The sequence below is a fragment of the Hippocampus zosterae genome, chromosome 7 (genome assembly GCF_025434085.1).
Source record: "Hippocampus zosterae strain Florida chromosome 7, ASM2543408v3, whole genome shotgun sequence".
Taxonomy (NCBI): domain Eukaryota; kingdom Metazoa; phylum Chordata; class Actinopteri; order Syngnathiformes; family Syngnathidae; genus Hippocampus; species Hippocampus zosterae.
The window spans coordinates 19,103,815-19,126,676 of record NC_067457.1 but is presented as its reverse complement, the minus strand read 5'-3'; the positions used below and the strand labels follow the sequence as shown (position 1 = coordinate 19,126,676).

General features: G+C 46.8%; 1 protein-coding gene across 5 annotated transcripts in view; it reads left to right on the top strand.

The window, feature by feature from the left end:
- Positions 1-756: 756 nt before the first annotated feature.
- Positions 757-22,862, top strand: part of akap9 (A kinase (PRKA) anchor protein 9) — a 35,102-nt gene continuing 12,996 nt past the window's right edge. The window contains exons 1-23 of one of the 5 annotated variants that reach the window (XM_052070272.1): positions 757-1,008; positions 2,699-2,950; positions 3,489-3,533; positions 4,032-4,094; positions 4,542-4,685; positions 5,018-5,173; positions 5,324-5,521; positions 5,928-8,474; positions 9,471-9,524; positions 10,229-10,343; positions 10,606-10,804; positions 11,220-11,271; positions 11,886-12,167; positions 13,045-13,332; positions 13,942-14,024; positions 14,318-14,487; positions 14,812-14,945; positions 18,237-18,399; positions 19,939-20,033; positions 20,175-20,292; positions 20,689-20,727; positions 21,865-22,097; positions 22,210-22,329. In XM_052070272.1, the coding sequence (XP_051926232.1) occupies positions 961-1,008; positions 2,699-2,950; positions 3,489-3,533; positions 4,032-4,094; positions 4,542-4,685; positions 5,018-5,173; positions 5,324-5,521; positions 5,928-8,474; positions 9,471-9,524; positions 10,229-10,343; positions 10,606-10,804; positions 11,220-11,271; positions 11,886-12,167; positions 13,045-13,332; positions 13,942-14,024; positions 14,318-14,487; positions 14,812-14,945; positions 18,237-18,399; positions 19,939-20,033; positions 20,175-20,292; positions 20,689-20,727; positions 21,865-22,097; positions 22,210-22,329 (5,598 nt within the window). In that variant the 5' untranslated portion in view covers positions 757-960. Of the gene's footprint in view, positions 1,009-2,431; positions 2,594-2,698; positions 2,951-3,488; positions 3,534-4,028; positions 4,095-4,541; positions 4,686-5,017; positions 5,174-5,323; positions 5,522-5,927; positions 8,475-9,470; positions 9,525-10,228; positions 10,344-10,605; positions 10,805-11,219; positions 11,272-11,885; positions 12,168-13,044; positions 13,333-13,941; positions 14,025-14,317; positions 14,488-14,811; positions 14,946-18,236; positions 18,400-19,938; positions 20,034-20,174; positions 20,293-20,688; positions 20,728-21,864; positions 22,098-22,209; positions 22,330-22,862 lie in introns of those variants that run through there. The other 4 variants (XM_052070273.1, XM_052070271.1, XM_052070274.1 and 1 more) reach the window with 4 other exon arrangements.

Genomic DNA, 22,862 nt, shown 5'->3' with positions numbered 1-22,862 from the left:
AGCTGGAATCGAACCCGGTACCTCTGCACTGTGAAGCCGACGTGCTAACCACTGGACTACCGGGCCGCCCGCATAGCAAATTATGATACCATTATCAAAATGTTTTGTTTTGTGAGCAGTCGTAGGTGATATGGCTTTTCATAACATTTCATGTGAGATGTTCTTTTGTAGAATTAGAACAAATGTTCTGGGCCTATATGGCCCATGGGCCATTAGTTGCAACAAAAGCAGAAAAACTAGTGTGTAGGACGCAATGTGCTTGTGTACTCTTCACAGATCTTTTTCATGATTGAAGAATTGATTTCTGTCTTTGTGATATAGGTGACTGTCCCAACTCATTCATTCCTCAATAGTAGTTATAAAATGATAATAATTAACAATTTAACAAAAGCTTACAGTAGTAGTTGACTGTGCCTCCAGAAGTGCGGCCCAAAACAGCAATACGTTTACTTTCACTGCAATCAATACAATTAATCGTGTGCGTAGTGTCACGTTTGTTGCTCGAATCTGCACCTAAATTATATTGAATTTTCTATTCAGTTATACACTGCATAGGATTGAATCAGGTGTGTTGCAACAGGGATGGATGGGAAATGGGCAGGAAAGCAGCCCACGAAGGCCGACTTTGTCATGGTTTGCCACTTGGAAGCATACTGCAGCTGTTGTTAAGTTCTTTGATTGTATAAAGTTTCATTATTGCCAACAATTCTCCAAGTCCTTGAAGGCAACACCGCTGGAATGCAGGGAGCGTGGCTTCAGGCCACCTATCAGACGTCATCACGCGCGGGGTGTCACGTTTACGTGGAAAACAACATGGCCGCCGACTGCCAACAAGGAGGCAATCCCTGAGAGAATGCGAACGGCGGCCGACTGGAAGCCGGCGCGGCCCCCACACACTTCGCCACCGGTGCGAATGCACCGTCTGTGATCCCTTCTCCGTTTGTTTTAGCCACGGTGACCATGGAAGACGAGGAGCGGCAAAAGAAACTTGAGACCGGCAAAGCGAAGGTAGGACTCCTCCGGTGGTGGTATCACACTGTTAACATAACTCTTTTAACAAGTGCCTTTTTGCTTTAAAAGTCCTTGTTGTGGTCTGTCATTTGTGCCCCCCCCCCCACACACACACACAGCTGTCAGTCCTAACGTACGGTCCTAATTTGACAGCGGGTTTGCCTATAACCCTTGCTAGCTCCCTACATAGTACACGCTTGTCATTCTGCATGAGAAACGTCATTGTTTGTTTAAAACTGGAGTGCTTCAAGTGAGTACATTATCGGCAAGTAAGTGGAGGCTTTCCGACGCCTCCCCTGTCGGGACGTTGGCAGGCAGGTGTAACAGGATTTACGAGACACAAATCCCCCCCATTCCAGACTTGTGCTGCCTTTGCTATGTCCATTTGCACCCTTGCTAATTAGTTCACAATTACATTACCCACTTAGTATACTGTACATGCCTACAAACGTATTGTGCTCCAACCATGTGTAAATTAATTATAATATACTGTGCCTCGCTTCCAATGCTGAGAGGAAATCGAAAATCAATCACTGGAACACAGCTGGGAACTAAAGTTCCCTCCCTAAGTATTATTTCTATGTGCTTTCAATCTTTTGCTGGGCATTTTACAACACAATGCTGCTTTTAGATATGTTTGTAAATATGTCCAGACAGCATATGTTGCTATCCTACGAGGTTCGCGCTGGCCCAGATGGAGATACTTCTCCACCGACTTCCATGTGTCCCTCCGCCAACAACTTCTGCCCTTTCCACTCCCAGCACCAGCGCGGCCAAGGAGGCCAGTTCGCTATGCTAAGCAGCTCATCAACAGCCAAGTTTCCCCGACTGCACACTAGCGCCTTGTCGATTTGAATCCATCAAACTAGAGTTCTAACTGAAGTTCGCAACATCAGCTTCATGTACCACCTGTATGTCCACCTGCGGCACATACAACATGTAACCCTGTGCGTACAAACTTTGAGATAACAAATTGGCTCAAATTACCTTTTGGGTGAGTTAAGGCGGTTTTATTTATCTTGCGCATTTCAAACACAACGTAACTGAATGCGCTTCATGTAATTCAAAAAGACATCCTTAAAAAGCTTTTACAAAGTAGCCGGGACATCTTCTGTTATGGCTCCGACATGGCCGCTTCTCTTGCCCTCCCTCTGGAAAATTTGTCTTCACTGAAATCGGGTTGGAGAGCGCTGCGGATTAGGTGTCCCTCGTTTCAAGTGATCTAATTCAGTTAAACGGACGTCTTAGCTGGCGCACACGTCGGTTCAGCATTAAAGGCGTCTTCAGCAACGGAAGGAGCGTAGACACATCAAAAAAACAATAGTAATTGACAAGCGAGCAGTTGTGAATTGAGTGATTTTATTTTATTTTTATTAATTTTTTTTTAAAGTGTCCAATTGAAAAGAAGATCATGGATCAGGACAGTTTAAACTGGTCATTGACATGGTTTGAAGTTTAATCCCTTAGTCAGGATTAGCACCTGCTGGGAGAGCAAAAGACATGTGATGCATGTTACATGGATGCTCCAAACAGGGACGATGACATGTTTCGGTTGACTTTCCCCAAATTGTGCAGACAAAGAGTAAGTTCATTTGTTTTTTCATGGGATGAATGTGCGCAAAAATGTCCACAGATATTCTTTCATTTATTATTATTTTTTTAAAAACATGTCTGTTCCTTTTTGCAGCTGGCCGAGTACCGTCAACGGAAAGCTCACGCAGATTCCCAGAGGAAGAAGAAGAAAAAAAAGAAGTCCGAGGAGGACTCGCAGGGAAGCGTGGAGCCGGATCGCTCGACGGGCAGGGAGGACGAGTCAGTCGGTGACCAACATGTAGTGCCAGAAGCAAATACAGAGGTACACACCACCGCTGAGCTGAGTTTCTCCAAGACACAACGCGGCGGGGAGACCGTCAAGCATGACCAAACGTACACTATCGAGGTATGTCCTAATTGATTCTTGAGGCCCGAGCACCTGGCATCTCCTGGAAAGTTAAAACGCCAGTTTCACTAGTCAACATAAAATTGAGTGGACATTTTGAAATTTTTGGTTGTTGATGACACAACAGGATCTTTTTAATCGTATTTGTCGGATTAGGTACTTGCCTCCAGCAACACCCAAATCAAAACGCAAGGACCGTTTCTTTGTCTTCTCAAAACCCGTAGCATGAATGCTTTTCCACAGCAAAAGATTCTTATTTGTTGTCGACTGTGTTTTGTGCCATTATTACGCGCTCTATCGCCGGACTCCATGTGCTGTGCGTTTGATGCTCACAAAAGCAGCGGTTGCCATGGAAACACACAGTCCAGACCAGCTCCCGCGGCCTCAGAGTGCTTTTTCATCGCGGTTTAATGCGTTTATTTGCCTTTATTTCTCCTTATTGTTTTGCTGTCGGCTCGTTTGTATCCAACTTTCATCATGTGTCGCTACAATCTTGTGAAACGCAATGGGAAAAAAAAGTTTACTTTTTGTGCTTCAGCCCGAGAGCGAAGTGTCAACGACGGCAGAAGATTATTCCTCCGAGGTAAGACATTTGCAAGTCGGTAGTTGGCCATCGTAGTCAAGGAATTGTATGTCAAATGATCAATTGATTGTTGATACGCGTGTTCCCCGCTTGTGAGCAGTGTTTCCCAACCTTTCGTCAACCAAGACGCGTATTTGTCATTCCCCAAAAATCTCATTGCATACCACCAAAGAAAAATATCACAAAAGGGGATAACATAGATTAATGAGAGGCCTTCTGCCCTCTAGCGGAAGAGCATTCAATGGTTCTGCCTATGTCGCTAGCCTAGCTATTAATTGTCGTCAATCATTTTTGGCCACTTAAGTGGAATTGGATCGTTTGATAATCTTTCATTGCACCTTGGTTCGGAATCACTGCTTGAAAGTATCTATTTCCCAGAGATGGACATACTATCTCTCCCCCCCCCCCCCCCCCCCCCCATCAAGGAGATTTTCAAATTCCATTCACGCTCATCCATGTGATTCTTTCGTCTTTGGCCGACACATTGTGACTTAGCAGGTCAACGGCTGCCGTGAGATGACGGCCAATCTAATGACGTCCTCCTCCGAGGATTTTATTTGGGTACAGTAATCCGATCAAGCGGCTCTCTGCTCCTGGACCCTGATGGCCGAACCCGCCGCTGATTCTCCATTCGCTTAACATATGCAGAATCTCCCTGCGCGCCAAGTATTGACTCTGTCCTAACATTTGAAATTCTTCTACATGGAGCTTTGGTGATAGTTGCACGCCCCAAGGTCACACTGACCCCCTTTTCTTTTGCTTGGCTTACGGAGGTGCTGATCAATACAACCGATTCCGAGCAACATTTTAAAAACGGAGTGCTCTTTAAGTTTAGTGAATTCCAACATGCATTTTCAACACAAGTACCACACATTCCTTCCTCAGCAACGCTCTCTGCTTTTCAAGCCTTCTGCTGCAGCGCATGGGTGTTGTTTAAAGGCCCTCTTGTCTCCTTTTCGCGTGTCTCGCGGAAAGCTGCACACGCTCTCATGGCCCTTGCTTGTTCAGGAAGAGGCAGAGCGAAAGGTGATGAAGGGAAGCGCGATACAGGACGTCAAGGATGCGCTTGCAGCCAAGACGCGGGCAGTGGAGGAGCTGAGTCAGGAGCTTGAGGAAATACGAGCTGAGTTTGGAACAGAGGGTGTACAGAAGGTAAATAGCAATTAAATATGAAACATATGACGATTAGGACCCCTTAGAGGTTCTAATATTTTTTTCCCCCTCAAATTGACAAATTAACATAGCTACCATAGCATCCCTGAATACGATTTAGTGAATCCAAACGTTCCTGATGTTTCATTGAAAAAAAACCCAAAAACAAATTGTCTTAAAATCAAGACATAATCCGTTGTCCTCGTCCGATTTGCGTTGCAAGTCCAAAGGTTGCTAGGTAAAAGAAGCACAATCGTGGATTGTGCGGATCAAGTCGGCAAAGTGAGCTCCACTGTCTTTGCTTGCCCTCATCCCTCACATTTTGCTTCCAGCTGCAGGAGTTTGAGGCCGCCCTGAAGCAGAGGGACGCCATCATCACCCAGCTCACCGCGAACCTCCAGCAAGCTCGCGAGGAGAAAGATGAGATCATGAAGGAATTCCTGGCGCTGACGGAGCAGAGCCAAAAACTGCAGCTTCAGTTCCAGCAGGTGGGAGATGTATTGGTCACGTTTTGTTTCCAAGTCAATTATTTGTTCCCAGGCCATTCCAAAGTTTATCTATGTTCCATAATATGCCTCCTCGAGACATAAATACAGATGAAAGTTTTTCCGATGATGTTGACGACAGTCGTTTTACAGCTGCAGGCCGGCGAGACCCTGCGGAACACCAGCCACAGCAGCACGGCTGCGGACCTTCTTCAGGCTCGGCAGCAGCTGGCGCATTACCAGCTGCTGCTGGAGGAGGCCAATATGGAAGCCGCCAAAAACCAGGAGAAGAGCGACGGGCAGCTGGAGCTCATCGCTCAGCTCCGGCGTAAAATTGGCGACATGGAGTCGGTCAGTTCCATGATCTTTCTGTTCCCTGTCAAGAGTGATTCCCACGATTCCTCACATGGTGGCCTTTATAAAAATGTATTTATTTCTGGAAATGTGAATTTGGTTTGAACGTAATCGTTGCTGTTCAAAATGGTGAAATGCCAACAACTCGCTGGAATTGAAAGAGGCCACAGTTCAACACACCAGGAGCTCGTTTGCTAAGTGCTCAGCACCATATGTCAGGTGCAAAAGGAGTTTAAAACAAAATAAAATTCTCTACTTGAGGCTGTGCCACGGTAAGTTGAAGCTATTTGATTAGCAGCGAGTCTTAACGTTTGCGTGTGAACAAAATAAAAAAGTGCTGCCTGAGGATTTCGGAGGTACGTAATGAATGGTCAATGTTTCTTTTGTATGTCTGTTGTTGTAGTCAGGGAGAAGATCGGAGGAATCATTCACACAAAGGCTAAATGAGAAGGATTTGCTCCTCGACGAGAAAGAGAAGGTCATCATGAATCAAGATCAGTCTCTTGCCGAACTGAGAGCAGCGGAAGAGACTCTCGCCACCACGCTGAAGGAGAAGAACCTGCTGTTGTCTGAGCAGACGGCGTCTCTGAACCTCTTCCGAGAGGAAATCGCCATTTTGGGACAATCGGCCAATGACATTCAGGTATCGGATGAGAAGGACATGATTATCGCAGAGCAGGAGAGAGTCATTTCCGAGCGGGATTGTTCTTTAAGCCGGCTCGAGAATGAGCTTGAGTCATCGCGGCAAAGCGTGCGGGCTCTCCAGCAGCGAGTGGCCGTGAAGGAGTCGGAGCTGGAGAAATGCCTGGGCGACCTGCAGAACACCAAGCGTGATTTAGAACGCAGTAAAGGCGAGATGGAGAGTTGTAAATCGCACCTTGAAAAAGCGCGAGGCGACCTACACAGCTGTCAAAGTGAGCTCGCCGGCTCCCAGCGGAGGGAGCGAACGTCTTCTGATGAGATTAAGCAGCTCATGGGAACGGTCGAGGATCTGCAACGGCGTCGTCACCGCGACAGCCTGTCCGAGGGTGACTCCGTCCAAAGAATGCAAGAGGACGCCGTCCGAAAGCTGGATCTCCTCAGGGCCGAGCTGGACGAGATGTACGGTCAGCAGATTGTCCACATGAAGCAGGAGCTCAACCTGCAGAACACGGTGCGTATGGAGCAAGTCGCAGCGCAGCATCGCGCCGAGATGGAGCGACATCTGGCTGAGGTGGAGCGACACCGCGGCGAAGTGGAGCTTCTGACGGCTCAAAACTCCACCATCAAGGAAACTCTCACTGGGAAGATTCAGGAGCTTCAAGCGACCTTAGCGGAATCCACAAATGAATTCAACCGGGAAAAGTTTAACCTCCGGGCCGAGGTCCAGAGCCTCCGCGGCGAGCTCCGTTCGGCGAGGGAAAAAACCCAGCTGGCGTCCGATAATCTCGTCTCGCAGGAGAGCCTGCGAGATGAGATGCGGCTCCTTTCGGACACGACCGACGACCTGCGCCGCCAGCTGGCCGCCGCTGGGGAGGCGGCGCTGCAGGCTGAGGCCCAGCACGAGTCGGAGACGACCAACTACAAGATCAAGCTGGAGATGTTGGAACGGGAGAAGGACGCCGTCCTGGGCCGCATGGCCGAGTCGCAGGAGGCCGAGCTGGAGAGACTGCGAACGCAGCTTCTGTTCAGCCACGAGGAGGAGCTGACGCACCTCCGGGAGGAGCTCCGCCGAGAGAGCTTCCTCAACGCCGAGAACCTCCTGAACGAAGCTGCCAGCAAACACCAAAGATCCCTGGATGACCTGCGCCTCACCTACGAAGACCAGATACATTTGTTGCAAAAGGAAAAGGCCGCGTTTTCCAACGAGCGAGAGGAGCTCTCGCACCAAATCGTCGGCCTCAAGGAAGATCTCAAGTTGGCTCTGCACAGCTCCAAAGAGGACGAGCTTTTGCGGCAGCTGCGGGAGCTTGAGGTCGAGCTTGAAGATCTGCGCAAGGGTGGAGAGCAGCGAGCCAGGCTGGAGAGCGAAATCCAAACTTTGCAGAAGAAGGTGGAGGTTCTTCAAGAGAAGGATCGAAGCTGGGAGAGCAAATGGAAGGCGCGGCAGCTGGAAAATGACGCGAAAGCGCTGGAAATGGAGACACTCTCCGCTCAGCTGAAGGAGGAGATCGAAAAGCAACGCACCACGTTTTCCTTTGCCGAAAAGAATTTCGAAGTCAACTACCAGGAACTGAAGGCGGAGTACTCCTGCCTTTTTGAAGCCAAGACGCGACTGGAGGAGAGGACACTGAAGGAAGCGCTTGAGTTGCGGGCCAAAATCGCTGAACTGGAAGGCGAAAATGCCAAAAGGTGCGCCGAGGCTGTGGAAAAAGACTCCGCCAAACTCGCGGAGAGGCTGAACGTTACAACGAGCGAGAAGGAAAGCCTGGCGGTCAGGCTTTCCCAAGTGACGGAGCAACTAGCGGTCGCGGGGAATCAAATTGAACAGTTGAAAGAAAAGCTGGAAGAGGTTAACGGAAGAAGAGGAGAGGACCACCACACACACATTTGCTCCCTACAAGGAGAGGTTGAAGCTCTGCAGTCGTCGCGCCTGACGGCGGCAGAAGCTGAGCGAGACAGCGTCCGGCGGCGTTTGGAGCCCCGCGGGTTCTCCCGACCCTCCCCCTCCTACGTCCAGCCCACGAAGGAACGACCCGTGGAAGGACGAGCCTCGCCGCAAAAGCCCGCCACCGGCGCCTCTGGCTCCAACCGGCGTAAGAGGCGTCAGAGGTTGAAGCAGGAGCGCAGAGTGAGCAGCGGCGGCCCCTCAGAGGCAGCCAGGCAAAGGGAGGAGGAGGAGGAGGAGGAGGAGGAGGAGGAAGAGGAAGAAAGCAGAGCTACAAGTGCTGCAGAACGAGCCATGCAGACGGAGAGCCACGTTCTCGTCGATGTGGCTGACGGCTGCCAGGGAGATGGCACCAGCAAACAGGTAGAAATGCGTTCACTGCATCAGCCTCTTTTTTTTTTTTTTGCCTCTGCCTTCCTCACTCGGATTCACTTGCTTTCATGACGATGAAAGGCTTTTCCAGAAATCATATTCTCCACTTAACTGCTGCGCGGAAACGGGACTTGATGCTCCTCTCATGGAAGCACTTGAGTACGGTAAAGGCTCCCCAGTTGCCGCAAGACTCATAAGAGCGAGTTACACAACGGCGTTTTGTTTTTATGTTTGCGCGGCTCTTCAGTGCGACGGTTGTTATCGGAGGAATAAAATCGGTACACCCTTGATGCGGTGCAACAGTAAAACCAGCAATTAATGCCCTCCCTAAAAATCTTTTTAATTGCTTCCATGAATAGCTGGAAATGTCATTTTCTCTCGCCTGTCAATTTATACCTGACGACTCTCTAAATCATCCCTAAGGAACTAACAACATGAGTGGACTCATTTTTATTTTTACGTTGAGGACATGATGCGCCTTTATGCGCTGTAAAAGCTGCGCTTTATCGGCATGTTGGAAACCTTTTGTAAATGCAGCAAATATTATGCGACGGTCACCTCGCATCACCGCACGTCCAACTTTTGGGGAAGCAAAATCGGATTATTTCTGTAGGAGTTGACGCGAGGTAGTGGTTAGAAAAAAAATTAGTTGAGATAAATGAGTAGGGATAAACCTTTGGAGACATCATAGAATCGTGTCTTGGCTGACTTGAAAAAAATGGAAATTGTTCAAATTAGCCTTGATAAGCCGTTAAAAAAAATAAAAACGGCAAAGGTAGCTTGGCAGAGAGAAGACGAATCAACAGCAACAAAGGATTCAACATCGTATTTTTCAGACATTGCATTGCAACCGCCAGAGGTTATCCTTCAAGCACTAGATGATCACGACTAGTAACCAAAGCTCATTCTTTTAGTTTCCATCTTGTTTTACGTGATTCAAAATTTTTGTGTGGTATTAAAAAGCTGTCTTTGTTTCTTCCTTGGCAGGTCAGCACATCCGACCTCGGGCTTGCCGAAGCAGAGGAACAGACATCTAAACATGTAAATTTAAATGATAATTTTCTCAGGTTATCAAATTTGGTCATTTAACAACGCCAGTGAAACATCTCCGAAATCGAAGGCAGCGTAATGGCAGTCACATAATTACTCAGCCGGGATGAAATTAGCACTAATGCATAAATCACAGTGAGTAGCGTCCTTGCTTTATGTTTGCCATCCCGTTAATTGGCTTCTTCCTTCCCACTGTCATTGAAGTGGGATTAGTTTGCACGATGACCGCTATTGATTCATCAGGAGAGACAAGCAAAATTGCATAATTGCATGACAGGAAACCCACGCTATTTGCGAGGCACCGGCACCGAGCCCTGCCACAAATTGCGCAAAATTTCTTTTATTGGGCAGAAGCGCACATGTACAGTCGATGCGGTAAATGCACATATGGCAAAGACTCTTTAACTTCTGCTAACAACCCAAGATTAACTAATGTAAAAATATGAGCCTCTTACTCGAGATCGATCATGTTAACGCAGAACTGCCATGACCTTGATTACGACTTTCCTATCAGCCACAGTTTAGGCCGCCATCTTGTGGCAGCTGAGAGCATTGTAGAAAAAGCACAACTAGGTGAATTTATAAATGGCGAACCGCGAGGAAGCGGGTATTCAACTGTGATTTTTATCATCTCATCCGCAGTTATGTTGACGCAATTAAAAAAAAAAACATCAACAACTTTTTCCTGTGCTAAGGGCGAGTGCACTCTGCAGTTGGAGGCACAGTGCATCGGTTTGACTCACATCCACACCGCTCAGCTGGAGCCGGTGCAGGAGGAGGCGGACAACCAGAAGGATGCTGGTGACCAAGGTCAGCTAATGATGTGGTTGTGTAATGAGAGCCATTTGCTTTTTTTTTTTAATTTTCAGAAGTGATGTCTCGCTGACATACGTTCCAGAAACGCCCGTATTAAGTGAAAATGTGGGCTCTTGAGACGTTAAATATCTTTTTAAAAATAAAACCTGCTTTAATAACAAGGCTAAGGTGTATAATAAATACTTTAAAGTAGTGGGATGTCAACTGCAATTCAGTGGGAAAACTGTGTCTCCCAATTGTGACTTTTGCGGATCAGATTCAGACGAGGTTCAAATGGTGAAGATGGAGGCGGCGGAGAAACATCGCCACCTAGAGGAGAGTCACCGACGGGAGGTGAAGCGCCTCCAAGCTCAATACCAAGAGAGCCTCGCCGAGACAGAGGAGCGCTGCAGCAGCGAGGTTGCCATGCTCCGGCGCCAGCTGCAGGAGTTTTCGGGCTTGCAAGCCCAAGACGGGTGAGATCACAGCAATGACTGGAACCAGTAACTGAATAAAGGATTTATTTTTATTTGTTTATTGTTATTGAAACAAAATATGCTTTTCTTTGAAAATGTTCAGTCACGCCAAACCTTTGAACGATAGCATCATTTATATAAGCGTTTGGGAACAAAATGAGACAAAAAAGAGTGAATGGCCATTAATTTAATTTAGCTTTATGTTCCATAATTTCACTTGTTTGAGCCTTTTTGACCTCTTTTACTCACAGTTTGAAAGTGGCCGATCAATCAAATCGTACTAAATTGATCTGTCTGTCAACTTTTAGATCATTTCACTCCTCAAATGTGCTTGCAATGCATTTTAACAACCGAGAAAGCAAAGTATCATGAATTCACAACCGACTTTACAAATTCCGTGTTTCATGTTTTTCAGTGACCCGCACTCCAGGGAGGGGCATGGCGAGCAATACCCACCGGAGCTGAAGGTTTGACTTCCTCCATTTATCTCGCCATTATATACAATCCACTGCAATACATCTACATTCAGATAGCGCTTTCACCGCAGCTGTGACAAAGTGTTCTATAGAACAGTGAACATAAAACAACAAAATAGTACACAACGTAAAACATGGACAGTCATGCGATCGAAACAACTACTCCTACGAGCCTTGTCACATCATTATATCCTCCTATGGAGTTGATTGGTGTGCGGGCGTTAAGCGAGCCTGAAAGTCTGAGTGGACGCGGTAGCAGCCTTTAGGGCATGACGTGCCCTAAATATCCCCTGCCCCAACGCCGCCACCCTCCCTTTTTTTTGCTCCAGAAGCAGCAGGATGAACTGTCCTATATCGAATGATTAAAAGGGTGGGACGTTACATAATCCGCCTGTATCGCGTGCACTCTGCCGCGAATGGAGCGCGAGCCTCCCTCTTAGTTTGTCCCTTTCTTCCCATCCTCATAACTTTGAAAGTTCCTGTCTGATGTTCGGAACTCATCACGAGACGGGGAAACAACGTAGTGTATTGATCCAAGAGTTGAAGGGTGGTTGTGTCATTTTGCGCATGACCACACGCTCCTTAGTTTGTTCTCGCTTCTTCAGGACCTCAGCGAGGAGCAGCTGTCCCAGTGGGCGTCGGGCTCCCGCTCTGGCTTGAGCGCCAAGCTGCAGGCGCTGAGGAAGGCGCTGTACAACGAGTACGTCCAAGAAGTGGCCGCGCTCAAGAAGCAGCACGAGGCTGAGCTGACTCTGCTGCGGCAACAACTGGAGAGGAAGAGGAAGGGCGAGCGACGGGATCTCAACGCCGTCGACGGAGGAGCAACGAGCTCCTCGGAGAACACGGGTGTTGCTGGGCAGCTGAGTGTGGAGGTGGAAGTTGCTAAGGTCGGTGATCGTAACGTTAACGTTGTTTGCCCGACTTACTCTCCATTGAGCTCTGCGTGTCTACAACAGGGCTAGGCAAACTCTTCTCCATCGCTACATTTAATATCTAAAACTGACAGATGGGCCGGGCAAAAAAATTAAATGTACAACCACATATTAAAAAAATATATAATAATGAGAATAAATAATTGAAAAATATTCAGAACACATTTTTTTTCAGTCTCCTGGTGATTTGGTATGGCTGGTGCAACTAAAGCTACACCTGTTTGTACAAATTTCACGATGACAACCAAAAAAAATGTTGAACGAACGAGGAAACAGGATTCAATAAATATCATGTTAACCCTGCTGTATCAAATGAAGTTTTATCCAATTTGAAGCCAAATGTGCAATTTATATGCAGCGTCACAACCTGCGCTGTCAAGCCCGATTGAGCTTTTTCAGCAATTTACATTTGTATTGAATTGCATTGCACCGTAATATTGCCGTGGCCTTCCTGTGTGGAGTTTGCATATTGTCCTTGTTTACCGTGTGGGTTTTTTTTCCTCTGAGAATGGATGGATTTGTATTTACTTTTTGCCGCCTGTTTGAATGAAACTTTGACCTTGCCACAATGTTCTCCCGTCAATTATATGAACGTGTAAATTAAATCCAAAGTTTTTCCAGCTCTTAAAAAATGCTGACCTCCCGGGGACATTAAGGGAACAAGGGGAGAGTCAAAGGCATGAGTTCAACTTAAAAGAGGCGCTGCCACCTTAATTATTGAAGTAGGGGCAACACAACATTTTTCTTCCACCCTTTGATCAAGGAAGATGTCGTAAAAGAACACATTACATCACAAATAAAAAGATCACCGACATGAATGTGTTCTCCGCAGGCCATTGTCCAGATGTCAGTGGAGTATGCGCAGCAGACGGAGCTGGCCCGGATCAATAAACTCTCCTGCCAGGCCAGCACCGGCATGCAAACCCAGTCGTATGGCGAGGAGGCCGCGGAGGAGGATGCGGCCGTCTCGGTGGGCGCGTGGCTCAAGGAGGAGCGGGAGCGCCTGGAGAAGGAGCTGCGGGACAGGGACACTGAGATCCGGAAGCTTCGGGAGAAGCTGCGGCGATCTGAATTGGAAATAGGGGAGAAGGCGAGTGTTGCTTGCGTCTTATCTTCTGCAGTAAGTCATCAAATACAGACACATTGATAATTAGAGTTGTAACCCTTTATTGCGCCATGGCACATATTTTACGGTTGAAAAAAAAAATCTCCCACCACCAGATAAAAATGTCTGGAGAGGTGCATACTGTGATGGTTTCATCTAAATTCACAGAAAATGTTACTTGGTGTACGCTCGTAATTCGGCATTAGGATATTTGCTGAAAAACTCATCTCTTGGCATTTTTTTGTGCTAAGGCTAAATTCATTTAATTAAAAAAAAAAGTAGAACACTGCAAGTGGTGGAAAAAACAGACAGCCGAGATTTGGAATGGGCTCCTCTAAAGTTTAGCCATCAACATTACTATCATCTCTCCAGTTGGTGGTGCTGCTGTGCTTATTTTTATTTTTTTCCCCCCCAGCCGCATCCCAGCTGCATCTGTTGCCATGACGGCACAAAGAAACTAGTGTTTCGCCTCAATCCAAAGGCGTTCAAGCCCGTCTGTGTTTGCGTCGTACGGGTCGTTGTTTACGGGGTGGCCTGATTTGAATTTGCGTCGCCAACAGTACCGCTCAGGGCCGTTCAACGATGACGGGACTGCTTTCTGTTTTCTCCCTTTTTCCCGTGCAGCCGCTACAGATGAAAGAGGATGGTCAAGAAAAAGTTGAGGATGAGGAGGACGATGTTGAGTCTACAGACAAGGACAACGAAAGGTGATTATCACATCGATTTTAATGTCATAATTACCAGTGCGGTGGTTCTCAAACCGGGATCTGGGAACTGTTTCTACGATAGCTCCCATAAGATTATTATATTAATCTGACATTGCGGACTTCATTTAGCGGCACATCACATGGTCGGTATGCTATGTTTATTTGGTGTTAGGAATACGAAGGGGTCCTTGAAAAAAATAAAATTACCGCTTGACCCAAAAGGATTGTGAACCATTGCATTTGTGTTAGTAATAGGATGACATGACTGAGCTCGGTATTAACTTTGATTTCAGAATTGTCTTGCGCAGGGACAACGAGAGGCTCAGCCGCGTGTTGGCCGACGTCCTGAAGACCACGGCGGCGGCAGAAGAAACGATAGGCCTCCACATGCAAAGTCTTCAGGTGGATGCGTCTTCCAGCGCAGGGCTGCAGGCTGCCCCGTCATCCAGAGCGCACGTCACAGGCACGTAACACTCATTTAAATCAAACTAACTTATGAATAGCGAGGCAACTACTCCACATCGTGGAACTGAAATTTAATATAGTGCTTGATACACCAACTACCACTTCAAAAAGGTGGGCGTAGAAATAAGATTGATGAGAAGTCATCCATAGGCAAATGAATGTTATGAGACCTCCACTGCCATATTTTCGTAATGGAAATAAGCCCAAGATCTCAAAATGGTCCTCGTAGTTACAATGAAATTCTGAAGACTCTCTTGTGACACCTCGCACAATCGAAATCAACGGAACGATGAGATACGAGCCGTATCTTTTCTCGCACTAGATCAGCCCGCCAAGTGTTCGTCTGGCTACAGCCCGCTTCTGGCGGAAGACGAGGTGAATCTGATGGGCATCAGCGGTCGCCTGCAGACGGCCTTGGAGAAGATGCTGATGGTTATCACGGACACCACCAACCAGGTACCAAAAGGCTTCTCGTCAGGTGTACTTTTCAAGCTTTTCCACATGCTCTGTATGTCTGAACCCAGATATTGTTTTTTCCACTCTGGAGATGATTGCAAAATAGGACCTTTCAACAAAGTGAAAATGTCCCCCCCGATTCACCTCATTTTCAGCGGTCGCCCCGAGAAACGAGCTGTATTTACATTTTCTCCCACCGCTAGACAGCCTATCATAGTCCAGCTGGCCGAAAGCCCCCACCCCTGCATGTCGTGCGCCCACTGCGTGCAGCGTCGAGTTTAACTAGGCCATTGAGCTTGTTACTGTAAGCGAGTGCACGCCGCATCCTACCCAGTGGCTGAAATTCATGCGTTACTCACGCCTGGATGCCATTTGTCTTGGTGATCTAAAAATAACTTGCAGCCACCCAAGTCCAAGGCAGGCGTCACTGTCGTTAAGCATCTTTCCGCATCGCTTCTGGCAAGGCATTCTTTTGAATATTTGTATTTTTTAAGTCAAATGTAGAACATTTGCAGATGTTCTCTACTTTTTTTTTGGGGGGGGGGGGGGCTTGCTTCTTTTCCCGAGCTTGTTTGTATGGTATCGTGTTCTCAAAGGCTGTTTGTTTTGACCGCCCAACAGTTCAATCTTCAACAACTTCCTGATAACGACTATTGTGTGCAGTGGAAAAAAAAAAAAGCTAATAATATAATTGGCAATAGACCAATGAAAAATAAACCCATCAAGTTCAACACCGTTTGTTTACACGGTGGCAATGTACAGCACATGTCATGAATAATGCGATAGCTCCTCTTGCCAGTTAGTCCTGATCACTGCCAATGTGCACCATACAAAAAAACAAAACAACCCAACGAGAAATAATTCATTGTCGCGCCACAAAAATGCACAGGCATATGTGCACTGGCAATGTATGTGTCGTGAATAACACGACAGCTCCTCATGCCTGTGATTCATTCTCAAAATTCCATAACATTGATCACCACCACCTCACACAATAGAAATAAACACAACATATTCTCACAGAATATAAACAGTCTATAAGGTCTATAAGGTAGGTGCACAATACATAGGCAGTCAACAAAGCGTCTCTTTTTTTCATTATGATTTTTCTGCCAGGGCGAAAAGTGTCTGGCAATATGTCAGACAGGGAGATGCCGTGGGATTTTTTTATTTTATTTTTTTAATCGCTCTTGTCTTCTTGGACTGCGTGCGACTTGTAAAGGAGTGAATCCGGTTTGACGACTTCGTTGCTGGGAGGGTATGTGTGTGTGTGTGTGTTGTCTAGGGGGTTATGTGTGCACGCAGTGGTGCGACAGGGAGTGGTGTCTGTGTTTGTGTGTGTGAGTGTGTGTGTGTGTGCAAGAAATCTATTTGCTATTCTACCTGGCTGGCCCGGTGGTGTTGGGAATAGAAGCCACGCCTCCCTTGCCCTCATTCCCTACTGCCCTCCCTCCCTCCCTGGTTTCGCTGAGCACAATTCTTCAGCTTGGTGATCAGTGTAGTCAATGGATAGCAATGAGGGGGGGGAAACCGCTGTGGAAGTCTTGGATTCGAGTTTTTTTCTTTTTTCTTTGTGGGATAGAGTAAGGAAGCCTCAGCTGATAAACGCTCCACCCCTGGTGAGTAACATAAACGAGCATGCTTAGAGGAGGAATGACTGGCAAACTCTGGAAGGACCTCCGTCAAGTCATTTCACTCTCGCTTCTACTGAGCAATTAAAACGAGGGGGGAACCCTCGGGAAAAAGCTTGTTGTTGCTACGGCGATAAAGCTTTGTTTGGGAATTTCCAGAGGGGGTCGACTAAAGGGATGTGATCTGTGCTTTTACAATGAAAGAAGAAGGTCAGAAGGAGCAGAGGGATCCCTGAAGCTCGGAGTATACATGCCTCCCTGCGGTTGCCTTCGGGAATATCGCTCAAATTGACGGAATCAGGATGACGAACTGCGTTTGGACTTTTCCTCTTTGCCGCTCGATGCGGTTGGACCTGTTTACCCGCTCAACGAAGCCACAAATTCGTTAACCGTTGCCGGGCAGCCGTCCGCAACGCCGACCTCATTCCCGGGTCAATGGCGAACCTTCTCCGGTGATCCAAGGACCCCCCCCACACCCCCCAAAAAAGGCATCTGCTCAAGCCATGGATTCCTACCACTCCTTCTGGAATTCCAGGATGCAGAACACAACGTGGGTGGAAGGGGAGGACCAGGACGTGTACGAGGTGGAATCTCGGATCCCCCTCCCACGGCCTTTCCCTGTCCCCACCACCTTGACGGAGAGGAATGCCGTCCTGGTGCAGACGCAGATCTCGCACGTCAATCATCGCACAAATGGTCACCTGCTGAAAGTCATCTCCAGGATCTCTCTGCCCACGCCTCCCTATACTGTAAGGTTACACCTCACGCGAGAGGTGCTGATGAATATTTTACCCCCTGCAGCGTCAGTAATGCACGTGATGAATTAAATATCATCGACTGTGAGCTGTGATGGGTTTCAGAAAAGTAACATCTTCCATGGCCTGAAGAGATTTGTTTTCCCTTCGTGTGTTCTAAAATTCGGTCTAACCTCCTTAACGCACGTGTCCATTTTTTTAATGTGTTGCTGTGCCACGGTTTTTTAAATTGATTCATTTTAACTTTCGTAATCCAGTACATTTCAGTCTGTGCTTTATAAATACATTGACTTCAATCAGGAATTCAATCAGTACTTTTCAACTCCCCCCCCCCCCCTTTTTTTTGGTTTGATTTTTCACAAGTACTTATACTACACCTCTGGCCGTGAGGATTATGTGACTTCCACATGACAAATGTCACCACTTCCTGTTTTGCATAATGCAGAAAAGAAGACCTTTGCACTCCAGAGATACGCAAATCAGTTGAAGCCGTTGTGGAATCGCAGCGAAACACAACCGTTGCCATATACTGTAACGCAATCCGGGTATTACTCTCCTCACTATGAAGTTTAGAAAACAATGGTACGGTTTGTGTGTTATGTTGAAGGACGGTCACATTATACGCACAAAATAAGAATTTCCCATTGTAAATATTAAAGAGGTTTACATTATTTAACAAGGGAAAATGACTCGGGATAATTAGAGATCCGAGAATCAGTTATGTGTGCGCACAATAAAATGGGATCCACGACCTCCATCAAAATTTACATCCATACAATGAGACGACTGCTCAAATTTTGATCGACACTATTACAGTGGTATAATACAACAATATGATATTGCGATGGGATTGGAGCTGCATGACCTTCATCCGTATTTTTATTTATTTTGTGGTCACCAATCAGGTCGAACATGCCCGCATCACCCAGACGGAGCTCATGCGCGAGTCCTTCCGCCACAACCAGGAGATCAGCGAGCTCCTGCAGAAGCAAGAAGAGCTGCAGGAACGTCTCGCCGAGGAGGCGCGGGCACGTGAGCGGCTCGCTCTCGAGCTCCACCGTGCCGAAGGTGAGCATCTCATTGCGTACAGTAAGGCAGCGAGCTTCCAATTTTTACCAGTGTGGGCCACGTACAGAAACGGCAGGTGGCGTGTTTTTGAACCCACACCCATTTTACTGTAAGCCAGGCACTGAAACATATAAATCGTTACTCATCTCTGACTCGTAAGGCCCTCATGTGCAAGAAATGAAAGTCACAGTTGCTAATCCACTTTTCAGTAGTTTCAATGCCAGGAACACAGTAAAATACCCGCGCAGGTGCTGCTGTTGGCCACAGCTCACACCCACACACAGATTTGCCAGTCTCATGCCACTCCCGATACACGAACACTACAAGTCATACAGTGGTTTTATACTTAACTTGTTTTCTGCGCTCAGATGTTTACAGTTTGTTTAATAGTAATGAGATTTGTTATTGTTTTGGGTCCACCTCAGTCCAAGAGAAATGGCACCCGCAACCGCCTTTTAATGCGGTGCGTTGTATGGTCGCCAAAACACTAAGTGTGATTCCAGACTCTGAGGTCAATAAACCAAAGATGAGGGGGTGGGTCAGTCAGCAGTTTGAAATTGAGCCGAAAGGACTTGCGACCTTTGTTAGATTGTGCTCCCGTTGCGATTGTCTTACAAGTTTTGTAGTTTGGAAGTGACGTCACTGCTTTTAAGACTTTAAAGAAGGGGGAAAACAAAATCACATTTTGGACTGGAGTGTGAGAGAAACGTTTTTCCATCTTGTCGGGGCGGTGGAGTGTCACTCGCCTCGGTTGCCGGCCCCATCCGTGTCAGATACAGCTGGCACACCAAACACCAAAGCTGACTTTGAGCTCAAGCCTATTAAGCACAGAGCAGCACGTTTTTGCAACCCTTTGGAAACGGATTGCTGGTGAGGCTTCTTATCTTTCTTTTACTCGAGCCGGATGAAGTTATACAGTCACGGAAATCCCATATGTGTCGCTATAAAATGCCATTTTAAAGGATAGGTGACCAAATATTTGTATTAAGCATGCTCTGTGTTCCGAATAACAAAGCATGTAGGATTTAGGGGTGGGGGGTGCTGACATGTGAACAGTGTATCCCGGAGAAGGACCCTCCTTAGGCAAACTCAACACAATGTCTTACTCAGGTGTCTGAGTGAGACAAGTGCGGCGGCGCTCGGGATGTTGACCCTGAAATCCCACTGAATCAACATAAGCAGCTTTTAACAACCCACGAAATGTACTTTGATGATATTTAAGTTATTCTTCGAGAAAACCACTCTCTCCTCTCCATATCCGCAACCGCGAATGGCATCCCGGAGCAAAATGCTTGCTGACCTGTGATGAAGCCGCGGCGCTATGAAGCATTTCATTGTGTTTGCAAACCACTCCTGTTCTACATGTCGAGCAAAATGGGTCAGACGTGCTCACTTGTGTGTTTCTCAATTATGCAGCGGGAATGCGTTTGTGCTTGCTGATAACCTTGAGGTCCCCCCCACCCCCTGGTCTCGACTGGGCCTCCACGCACAAGAACAACAATTTTCAATGCACTTATTTAACCGTCTCGTCTCATGCAGGTCTGATTGATGGCTACACAGGGGAACGGGCTGCCTTGGAGGAGCAGTTACGTCAGAAGCAGGAGCTCCAGCTGAACCTGGAGCAGGAACTGCAGGTAAATACCTCAAAAGCTGCAGTTAAACCAACTGAAGTTAACGCACTCAAGTTTTGAATGTCTTTCAAATCTTTTTTTTTTTTATGGTCTATTGTATCCCCCCATGACAAACGAGGGTTCGCTGTATATATTTGAATCCAGGTTACTGGGAGTCGACTGCAGGAGCTGGAGCAGGAGAGGCTTCAAATGCAGGAGGAGCGCGAGCTGGTTTCCCGGCAACAAGACGCCATGCGAGAAACCGCCGGTACCCGTGAGCTCTGTACGTATCCCAGAAGACCTGTGACAAAAAAGTCAGCGTGTCCCGAAAAACGCTCTATATGGTCTAAGTGTCTTTTTTTTAAGTCTTTTTTTTGCATCATAACCCCTCTTGTTATTAAAAAGGTATCCCAATGTGAACATTTTCTCTTTTGAAGGGTGAGTATTGAATCGATTTCAGAACATGGGGGAAATTTTTTTTTTATCTTTCATGCTTTTTGCATCTTTGCACCCTGTGATGACTTCACAAACTGCTGTATTTTGAAACGCAAAGAAAAAAGCTGCACCACCCACCCCCGTTTTTTTTTCTTTTTCTGCCGTCTTTTTCCTCTTAAGATGTTCCCATTTGTGACACTAAAGAAAGCATGTTCAACTCCTGTGCTTTCTTATTCTTCTTTAGGCCTAGTTGAAGCTGCAATGGTTGCAGCACCTGAAGCAGGTGTGTCCACTTTGAGCATGGCTCAGCCCCTCTCGTTCTCCCTCTCTCCATGTTCTTTTTAATTGTCTAACCTTTAAGAGATCTTGTCGCCCTAATCCGGCAGCATCACACAGAGGTGGGGAGTAGAGTCACATGACTTGACTTGAGTTTGACTAAACATTAACGTGCATCCTGCCGTTTACGGGACAATAATGAAACTGGTTTTAAAAAATAACTATGCAAGTGCAAATACTAAATGCAAAGTGGCTAACCTGACTGAGCAAGATTTTATGACTTGCTTCCACCCAAGTAATGACTTTTGTCGACTTGCTTGAAATTTAGTGGACTTGATGACTCCCACCTCTGGCATCACACCACAAGGCTTGTGCTTGCTTTTTGGGCTTGCGCTGACAATTAACCTTTGCTCCAGCTTTTTGCTTTTCACTAATCTTGTCCGGCACTTTTCTTCTTTTTTTTTAGCATTTTGGATTGAGTGATAGCCCTGGTTTTAGCATGATGGAATGAAAGCAACATCAGTCAATCATCAGTGTTTTGTCATGTTGATTTACCAGTATATATATTTTTTGGGGGGGTAATTTGCCATTAAGATGAATGCAAATTCCCCTCTCCCTCCTGTCGATGCTTCCTGGGCATGAATACTGTAATGTTATGGTCTGTCACTCACACACTTGTTGCACCTTATTACTGCTAATCTCGTGCCGTGGGAGGAGGGTGTTGATCCAGGGTGAACCAATGGGGGGTTTTCCTCGGTGGTAGTAAAACGAGAATCGTCTCGGATAATTGAATGGGATATGTGAAGAGTCTGAGGATAACCACAACAGCTGCATTATGCACCGTCTACAAATATTTTTAAAAAACATTTTCTCGACTTTGGGGGAAAAAAATAAAACCGACACTGTGCAGGATTAGATAGTAGGTGGCCAACAGTAAAACCATTTTAGCCTATGAGAATCCTGAAGAAAGGCACATGTAGAAATGTATATGGAGCCTTAGTCTCATTTGGCAATTCAGTATTAGTCAAGGCTTTAAAACAACTCAGACTCTTCTCTAGTCTCATCATCCGATTCATCGCCAAAATCGCTTCTACGTCGACTAAAAAGGAACGTCCAGGTGCTCACACTTCCCGTGTCCGTTCAGATCTCCTGGAAGAGACGGAGAAGCTGATGAAGGAGAAGGTGGAGGTACAACGCCAGGCGGAGAAGGAGAGCGCCGACCTGCTGAAGCAGATGAAGACCCTGGAGGCCGAGCTGGAGGAGCAGGTCAACCGGGTGATGGAGCTCGAGCATGCCCGCAAGACCGAGACCGGGGACCTCCAGCAGCAGATTCAGGCACTGGAAAAGCAGCTGGACAAGAACCGGCGCTTCCTTGACGTAAGCGACAAACACTGGAGGTTGCAAAATACTCTCATAACTTAAGTAGAAATCAATATTTCAATGGTCTTATTCCTGCGGGTGAAAAATGCTATTTTTATGCGTTTGTTAGGAGCAAGCCGTGGACCGGGAACACGAGCGCGACGTCTTCCAACATGAGATCCAGCAACTGGAGCAGCAGCTGAAGAACCAGCAGAAGTTTCCCAGCGGCTCAGAGCAAAGGAGCCAACAGGTAACAAAAGAAGGGAGGGAGCTTTCTTTCGCATACACGACACCTATTGAGGCGGTCCGTTCTTCCTTGAACGTGACACCTAACTTGTTGACGTGGGAGACAAGTGCCAGAATGCGATGAATGCCTTTTGCTTGTCACATTGTAATTATTAACCGAGCCGTTGGATAACTGACTTAAAGTAAGCCTCTCCTATTCACGGAGGAATTGGACGGACCCCCCTTTTACATTGTAGAGGGAGGGGGGTGGGGGGGAGCGCAATTCTGTTTGCTCCAAGGCAGACAATGCGAAACTCTTAATTAGTTTTCATTTGTTTGATGCTTTAAATGTTAGTCAGGAGACTGAGGATGAGGCCAAGGTAAGGAAAACAAATGGATAACGAAGGAAGAGTTTGACCATTTTGTCCAAAGATTGTCAGATAACTTTGACGAAGACGACTCTGAGCTGCTTCAAACTTTTTAAAAAGCGGGGAGCAAAATATGTCCGAGTTAAATTTACTCTCCACACTTGCGTTTGTTGGTTCATTGTCACTTGAG